Source organism: Octopus bimaculoides, chromosome 18 (genome assembly GCF_001194135.2).
Source record: "Octopus bimaculoides isolate UCB-OBI-ISO-001 chromosome 18, ASM119413v2, whole genome shotgun sequence".
Taxonomy (NCBI): domain Eukaryota; kingdom Metazoa; phylum Mollusca; class Cephalopoda; order Octopoda; family Octopodidae; genus Octopus; species Octopus bimaculoides.
The window spans coordinates 35874028-35883421 of record NC_068998.1 but is presented as its reverse complement, the minus strand read 5'-3'; the positions used below and the strand labels follow the sequence as shown (position 1 = coordinate 35883421).

Genomic DNA, 9394 nt, shown 5'->3' with positions numbered 1-9394 from the left:
GACGCTCAGGAAAGGAAAGAGAGAGTGTATAAATATATATATATATTCACTCACAACACACACTCACACATTAATATTACACAGAAAACCATTGATATCGCATTGGTCAATAATTATTTATGTTACCACAATAAATATTTACATCCCTTCTAACTCCCTGCCACCCTGCTACCCTTCACAAACTTTCTGCTGTGTTCTTTCCCTCTAACAATAATTCCGTTTATGTCTAAACATTTTCTTATCTCTCTCTTTCTCTTCATCCTGTTCATTCATTCTTTTTCTTTTCTTTTTCTTCTTTTAGAATACCATGTCAATTTGTTACTGAAGCAGAAGCTGTCGGTAAATTCCTCAGATGATGTTCACCCTGGGACTGTGTTACATTACAAGAAAGCTAACTGTTTGATGATTAAGTGTGTCAATGGTTGGGTGGCCTTTCGGAGAATCATCAAGGGTAAAACGATGACTGCTCAGGAGTTTCAGAATGGGTTTCTTTGTAAAGTACCTGCAAACAAGATTTGTAAATTTGACAGCCAAAAGAATTATCTGTACGATGATATTTATAATAAAAAACGAACAATCCGAAGCTAGCTACATAATGGGTTGCTGATAGTTTTTTTGAAAAAGAAAAAAACCCTTAAAGGCTTTTACATATATATATATATATATATATATATATATATATATATATATATATATATATATATATATATATATGGGATGACCACTAAGTGGACATTCATTATGCTAGAGATATACCATCTACGATCAAACCACAAAAGAAAAGAATGTTCTCTAGGGAAATTAAGCGCACACCAAAATGTGAACGGGCAAGACAAGTGAAAATATACAAAATAAAGAATTAATTAAATTTTTTTTTAATTATATATATATATATATAAACAGGGTGTCCACAAGGTCTGGGTACATGGAGTAAATAAAATCATAACATAAACAATTAAATATAAGAAATAATAATTTCTTAAAGTATGTGTTAATCCCATGTACCCAGACTTTGTGGACACCCTGTATATATATATATTATCATCATCATCATTGTTTAACATCTGCCTTCCATGCTGGCATGAGCTGGATGGTTTGACAGGAGCTGCCCAGATAGAAGACTACCCCAGGCTACTGTGTCTGTTTTGGCATGATTTTTACAGCTGGATGCAGGCATGGCTGTGTTATAAGTAGCTTGCTTCCCAACCACATGGTTCCAGGTTCAGTCCCACTGCATGGAACCACGGGCAAGTATTTTCTAGTATAGCCTTAGGCCAGCCAAAACCTTGTGAGTGAATTTGGTAGTCAGAAACTGAAAGAAGCCTGTCGTGTGTGTGTATATATATATATGTCTGTGTGTGTCCTTCAGTACCACTTGACAACCAGTGTTGGTGTGTTTACATCCCTGTAACTAGCTGCTAAAATTCTTCAAGGTGGTGCCCCATCATGGCCAGAGTCTGTTGACTAAAACACAATATATTAAAACATAAAGTTAAATTCTGGTCATAGAGTTACCAATGGTTTCGCATCCACAAAAGCCACAACCTTGTGGACAGCTCATCAGACTCTATACAATGACAATATATATGTGTGTAAGTGTGTGTGTGTGTGTGTATTATTGACATCACTATTGGCAGCATCATTTCTCATCTGTTTCCATCCTGGTGGTGTATTGTCATCACGAAGACTCCAATTCTTCGCGCTCCACAGATCCAGTTGCTTTCGCCGAATGCCCTCCCTCAAATGCTTCAGAAAGTCGTTGATTGTCCTCGGACGATCCTCATGCACAAGCTGATGAATTTTTTCCCCCATTTCCGGGGATGACATTCGTGGCAGGTTTTCTAAGTGTTTTATGGCCAGGTACCCCTTGTGTTGTCAGCACTTTTGTTGATCCATTACATATGCAAGGACACAGTGTACCTATCCTAAAATCAGGTTACAAATAGCATTCTTTTATTCCTTTACTTGTTTCGGTCATTCGACTGCAGCCATGCTGGAACACCACTTTGAAGGGTTTTAATTGAGCAAATCGACCCCAGAACTTATTTTTGTAAAGCCTAATATTTATTCTTTCAGTTTCTTTTGCCAAACTGCAATGTTACGGGGGTGTAAACACACCAACACCGGTTGTCAAGTGGTGACAAACAGATACAAGGACATACATACAGATATGTGTATATATATATATATATATATATATATATGACGAGCTTCTTTCAGTTTCTAGCTACTAAATCCACTCACAAGGTTTTGGTTAGCCTGAGGCTGTATTATAAGATAGTTGCCCAGGGTGCTATGCAGTGGGACTGAACACAGAACTATGTGGTTAGGAAGCCAGCTTCTTACTACACAGGCATCCCATATATATATATATATATATATATATATATATATATATATATATATATGTTGGACCACTGAAATCTTCCTTTCTTTGTAAGACTTGTAGGCTGGAAATGTAAAAGACTTTTCCATTTTTCCTGACCGTTTAGCTAATACACCTGCTTGTTCTTATACCTGTCTTCATCTTTTGTTTTTCTGTAAGTATGAACTGTATGTATATATAAAATATGCTGTCATGGAAAACAAGTTTGCTTCCCAACCACATGGTTCCAAGTTCATGACAACTTGGACAAATGTCTTCTACTATAGCCCCATGCCAACCAAAGCCATATGAGTGGATTTGGAAGATGGAAACTGAAAGAAGTCCATCGTATGCGTGTGTTTGTGTGTGTGGATGTTAGTGTTTGTCTCATCCACCACTTGATAACCGGTATTGGTTTGTTTTCCTCCCCGTAACTTAGCGGTTCGGCAAAAAGAGACTGATAGAATAAGTACTGGGCTTAGAAAAGAATAAAGTACTGGGGTCAATTTTTTTGACTAAATCCTTCAAGGTAATTACCCCAGCATGGTCACAGTCTAATGGCTGAAGCCAGTAAACAGATAAAAGGTATATAAGTACTTACAGAGTTCAAATCTCAGGTCAACTCTGTCCCTTTACCCTTCCAGAATCTTGAGCTGCAATCAAAAACTGGGATTGGTCTTTTTTCTTTGTAGCTCACGCATCCCCATGAAAGTGTGTGAGAGAGGGGGGGGCTTAATATAAGGTTCCTGGACTAGTTATGTTTAATAAAAAACAACTTATTTACCCAAGTTTTAACATAATCTCCTTCGAAACAGTCACCTTGTGCAGCAATACACCGGTCCCAACGTTTCTGCCACTTTTGGAACCCGACCTGGAAGTCGTTTTCCGTTAGCGAATCGAGGACCTTATGCGATTCGCACTGGATTTTGACAACGGTATTAAAACAGCGACCTTTGAGTTGCATTTTCTTCTTGAGGAAGAGATAGAAGTCTGCAGGTGCAGAAGCGATACCATGTTGTTTTTGGCGAGAAATTCTCGAGTGAGGAGAGCCCTGTGGCGGTGTATTCTCGTCGTGAAGACTCCAATTCTTCGCGCTCCACAGATCCAGTCGCTTTCGCCGAATGTCCTCCCTCAAACGCTTCAAAACGTCGTTGATTGTCCTCGGACGATCCTCATGCACAAGCTGATGAATTTTTTTTCCCCCATTTCCGGAGATGGCATTCGTAGCAGGTTGTCCAGATCGCTCACGGTCTTTTGGGGACGTTTTTGAAGAGCCCGTGCCACTCGAAATATTGCGTACGACCCATTGCCTCATCGCCGTAAGCTTATCGAATTATACTCAATGTCTTTGTAGCAGACTTCTCAAGTTTAATGCAAAATTCCACGTTGGCTCTTTGTTCCAACTTCCTGTCCATGACAAAAATCGCAGAAATTTCACAACTTGCTAAGTAAACACATTGCCTCACGAAAGTCACTATGGCTCTCACTGCGCACGTAACCGTGTACTGTCATCTGTTGGCGTGCTACAGAACTAGTCTTGGAACTTTTTGATACCACCTTGTATCTATGTTATTAATCAAAAAGATCACATCCCACCGCCATCAGTTTTATCTCTAGTAATTGTAGACGTAAATATTTTTTTAAATGTTCGTGCTTCGAATGATGTAGTTAATAGTTTAGTAAATTATTTTATTTTTAATTCCATCATTGACCTTAGTGCTGATATGAGTTTAATTGGTTTGTAAATTTATACAGTTTCCTAGTGTTGGATTCTGAAAGTTGTGTAGTGAATGACTGAGAGAGAAAGGGTTAATGGGGTGGGGTGGTAAAAAAAACGGTGTCTTGGTAAAGGATAAGAGTGAAAAAGAGGTGGTAGTAGTGATGAAAAATAATAGTGCAGATGGTGGTAAAATTGAGGAGATAGGTAGGGATAAAAGGATAGAGTAGGTGAGCCACGGTGAAACGAGAGGCAGGAAATGGGTCTGAGGAAAGTGCTTAAAAATATTGGTTTCAAATTTTGGCATAAAGCCATCAATTTCGGGGGAGCGGGTAAGTCGATTACATCAATACCAGGACTTGGCTGATACTTATTTTATCGACCTCGAAATGATGAAAGGCAAAGTCGAACATCGGCGGAATTTGAACTCAGAACGTATGGTCGAACGAAATGTTGCTAAACATTTTACCCGGCGTTCCAATATAAAAGCATTAAGATATTGAAGTTATGTTTAATACAACATGGTAATTATCCTAAGAACATGTGATTACGTTTTTAGAGCTAAACACAACACGACCAATTAAAAAGACCATTGGCTTATAATTTAAAGAATTTAGGTCTGCTAAAAATTGCAAACAAAACACCTCATATCGCAGTTTGTCATATAAAGACAAAGTGATTAAGACGTCGGCCGAGTGTATCAATCTAACCTTGACTTTCCGACACTTCTGGATGCAATTTAGCAATTGATGGCTATAAAACATCTGATAACATAGAAGCATAGGTAGCTGAATTTATCCTTCCCTGACATAAAAACATTTCTCCGGGTCCTGTGGCAGACATGCAGGCCCACACCATGCTAGAACCACTCCCATGTTTTATGGTTGGTACCAGACTTCCCCAAGTCTGCGACGTATGAAAGTTGCACCAGATGTACCGAAAACCTGACTAAAAACATGAAAAACAATAGCATTATGTTGGATAATTTTTTTTTATATATATATTTTGGGCAACAAACTAGCTACATTAAATTTATATGTTGATTGAATACATGTACTATCTTACCTCATAGTTACTTTCATCAGATCATATGACTTTTGACCATTGCCCACTAGTCCAATTTGAGTGGCTTTTGGCCCACAGAAGACGTTTTTCCATATTCGCTTCAGAAACCCATGGCGCCTTTCAGACCGCACTCTACAAGCCTTCTTCTAACAGTTCTGATTGATATTTGTGAAGTATTTGCCTTGTTGAAGTCCGTACAGGGCTCCGACGATGTTTTTCTTCTGTTTCTGAGCGACTGACGGATGATGGATCTATCATCACGAGGTGATGTAACCTTTCTTCTGCCTGTTCTTTGTATTGACTTCACATCTTTTGTCTCTCTGAAGTGCTAGAGAGTCGTTTGCACTGCACAACGAGAACATTTCATCTTCTGAGCAATTTGCTTTTGAGACATTCCATCTTCGTGATGAGCTACGATTTGACCTCACTCACACTCACTCAACCACCTTGTTTTAGGCATTTTACTGTTTATTAACTGTATCTACAATGTATTTTAGCATAAAACTCTGAAATAATCAAGGAAACATGAGTTAGTTTTGGACGTTGGTCTAACTCATAATTGGTTGCATATGTACAGTACAGTATAAAAGCGGTAATTGATGGTAAAGGAGGGTCAGCCAGATATTAGAACTAATGTATATTGTGAAATATACCATAATCTACCATGTGCACGAGTTTCATTAACATTGAGATAGCAGAACCCAAAACATTGGGGTGGCCTAATACTTTTGGCTAAAGTTGTATATACATATATATATGTATGTGTGTGTGTGTGTGTGTGTAGTGACGGGATGATTACTGTTGAAATTCTCTCCAACCCAGTTTGATCAAGGCTGATTTGAAGAAGAAAGAAGAAAAAGAAGAGAACAACAACATCGCCGCCATAATCGCTACCACCACCACCGTCACAATCTTTCAAACTAAAAATAACTCCGCCCCGAATTTACTTCAAAATAAAAACAACAACAAAAAAAGACAAGCACGTTTAATCTGAATGATTCATTAATGTGACTGAGACTGTGGAATGTAGTCCACCCATTCATTTGCTGTAAACTTTTCTTCAACCAAACAACTGGTTGGCTGAAGCCTAGATTCAGGGGATCTCGACCAACTTTTATCTATGGACCCCTCTGATTACTATTTAATTCTGGTAGCCTCCACCATAGCCGTCCGAGTTTTATAGAAACTTTTTTAAAATTCCTATTTAGTTCATCACACATTAACTTGTGTAGTTTGAACTCTGTAAAATGTTGGATAAGGAAACCGAGCTGTTTCTTGCAATACATACCAATACATGCATCTAAAGCAAAATTTTTTCAGGGGTCCTTAAAATAGTATTGTGGATCTCCAATCTACTATTTTGTTGCATGGACCCTCCAAAATCTTATATGGACCCCGGTCGAGAACTTCCCTACACTATCACACCATTACATATTTGACAGTATATACAATGGTAGACTCTTCAATATGAATATCAGACAAGTTGACTGAGGAAAAGTACTTCAGGAGAACGTTCTGAATACGAAATAATTCGAATTTTTTTTTTATCACGAAACTAGCAGTTTTAGCGGAAGAAGGACAGTCAGTTACATCGACCCCAATACTTGACTGGTCCTTTATTTTATCGACCTTGAAAGGATAAAAAGTAAAGTTGGCCTCGGCAGTATTTGAACTCATAACTTAAAGAACGAGAACAAATGCCGCAAGGCATTTTCTTTCGACGCTCTAAGAATTCTACCAGCCTTGGTGTATACTAAATGATAGTTTCGAATTTTGGCACAAGGCCAGTACTTTCGGGGGAGAGAAAGTTGAATACATCAATTCAAGTACTTGATTGGTACTTATCTTATCAACCCCCGACAGGGTGAGAGTCAAGGTCAACCTCAGCGGAATTTGAGCTACAAACATAAAGACAAACGAAATGCTGCTAAGCAATTTGCCCGGTGTGCTAATAATTGTGCCAACTCGCAACCTTTCCGATACAAAATAATGGTTTCAAATTTTGGCAATAAAGTCAGTAATTTCGAGTGAGGAGTTAAGTCGATTACATCGACCCCAGAGCTCAACTGGTGCTTCGTTTATCAACTGCGAAAAGATGAACGGCTAAGTCGACCTCGGCGGAATTTGAACTCAGAACGTAAAGGCGGATGAAATGTCGCTAAAAATTTAAAAAAAAAAAAAAAGCATTTGTCCCTCGGCATGTCAACGATACCTCCAGCCCGCCACCTTCTGCAGACTAAATGCTAAGTAAAAATATGGTAGTGTCTCACATATGCAACGTAGTGAGTTATAAATTTTTGGTTAGCTGAGATCATCAAAGTCGAAATTATTGGAAAATGAAGATGATGCAGGTTGATATGAATATGAATCGTATCATGTAAGCAATCCCAACTAGCGAATGCAATGGACGTGTTTCGATTGCATTTAAACCTTCTCAGCAAATCATATTCTACTTGGCTACCATATTTGTATTTACTATGCAAACGCTTCTCTGATTTAGATTTTTTAAATATGTCATATTCATAAAACAAACCCCACTAAATTCTCTCTATTTCTTTTATATTCCGATCAACCTGAGTAGGATATGTTTCGCTGAAGAGATCTAATAAGACCGAAACAGGCCTGTTGATTTTCCTATTTAGCTTTACCGATGAGATTCATTACACACTCCATTGTGCTTAGTTACAAAGTATTTCAGTAATTGATCTTAATCAAGTCATCTCCTTTGTTTGCAGTGTTTAGATTTTAAACTCTACACAGAAGGAGTCTTTGTGCATTAATTGCACGAATAGTCTAAGTTAATCGCTGAGGAAATTTAATAAGACAGAAACATGTCCTTTTAAACGATCCTCTGTGGGATGAAAATCAAAATTGAACCTGACAGGTTTTGAACTCTGAATATAAAGAATCGTGGCTAAATATCGCAGTGCGGTTTTTTTCGCCACTCTTTCGTATTTAGAAATCCAACGCTTTTGCTGTATTAATAATAATCCTTTCTATTATAGGCACAAGGCTTGAAATTGAGGAAGGGGATAGTTGATTACATCGACCCCAGTACTCGACTGGTACTCTTTTCTTCGACCCCGAAAAGATAAAAGGCAAAGTCGACCTCGGCGGAATTTGAATTTTGACATAAGACCAGCAGTTTTTTAGGTGGGAGGGGGTGTCGATTACATCAACCCCAGTACTTGACTGGTACCCATTTTGTTAAAAAAAAAAAAATTCTGTTGAGGTTAAAACAATAACAAAATACATTCCGTTTTATTGTTGAGAATTTCTATAACTTATATTTTCTCAAATCATAGTTAAATTTTCGCCGACGAAAATGGCTGCGATTTATGCCTATATTTGTTTCAAATGTTGGCCAGCAATTTCAGGGGAGCTGAATACAGCGACCTCCAGTGTTCAGCTGGTATTTGTTTTATCGACCCTGAAAGGATGAACGTCAAAGTCGACCTGGGAGGAATTTGAACTCAGACCGTAAATCTGGAAGAAATACTGCTGAATAAAACATTTTCTTCCGGCGTGCTAACGATACTGCCAAATCGTTGCTCAGGCACAAGACCAGAAATTTTGGAGGGAAGAGGTCATCGAACTCAGAAGGGTAAAAAGATGAAGTCAACCTTGGGTGGAGGGGACTTATTCGAGTTAACTCCCTTGCTTACAGTGTTTAGATTTTCAGCATCGACGGAAACGTTAAGTGTTGTAAACAAACACCGCAAAGCGTTTTGTTCGACGCTCTAACGATACTGCGGGTCCAACGCCCTTATAATAATAATAATAATAATAATAATAATAATAATATGCAGACTCAACTGCATTTCTTATTTACGCTGGTAAAGTCAAGCTGACATCCAGGAATTCTTTGCATTCTTTCTTCTGTTACATGTTAGCGTACTTCTTTCCAGGCTGCTTCCAAAGATTCTCTTCCATTCAATATATTTTGGTGCTGAAAATTCAAAGAAAAACAGGAAAACGTCAAACGTCACACACGCGCGCGTGTGTGTATGTGTGCGCGCGTGAGTATGAGCGTGTATTTGTGTGCTTGTGTGTGTGTGTGTGTGTGTATATTCGCACACACGCACACACACATAGATATAGATATATGAATGCATGTATGTAAATATAGGCACACATATGTACATGCCGTCCATCCATCCATCCATCCATACACACCTACATGCATATTATAATAGATCAGGATTCAAGTGAATCAGGTACTTAAATGGTAAGGTACTGGGTCGGGA

At 38.4% G+C, this 9394-nt stretch overlaps 1 protein-coding gene and 1 long non-coding RNA gene across 5 annotated transcripts in view; one reads left to right on the top strand and one right to left on the bottom strand.

The window, feature by feature from the left end:
• LOC106873221 (methionyl-tRNA formyltransferase, mitochondrial) overlaps positions 1-652 on the top strand; it is a 60214-nt gene extending 59562 nt beyond the window's left edge. For 2 of the 4 annotated variants that reach the window (XM_052974352.1, XM_014920477.2), the window contains exon 10: positions 302-652. In XM_052974352.1, the coding sequence (XP_052830312.1) occupies positions 302-588 (287 nt within the window). In that variant the 3' untranslated portion in view covers positions 589-652. The remainder of the gene's footprint in view (positions 1-301) is intronic. The other 2 variants (XR_008265935.1, XM_052974354.1) reach the window with 2 other exon arrangements.
• LOC128249813 (uncharacterized) lies at positions 415-9090 on the bottom strand. Its single transcript, XR_008265936.1, has 3 exons — positions 8980-9090; positions 5148-5653; positions 415-502 (listed from the first exon to the last, which is right to left on the bottom strand). It is a non-coding gene; the product is annotated as an uncharacterized LOC128249813 (long non-coding RNA).
• Positions 9091-9394: the final 304 nt, after the last annotated feature.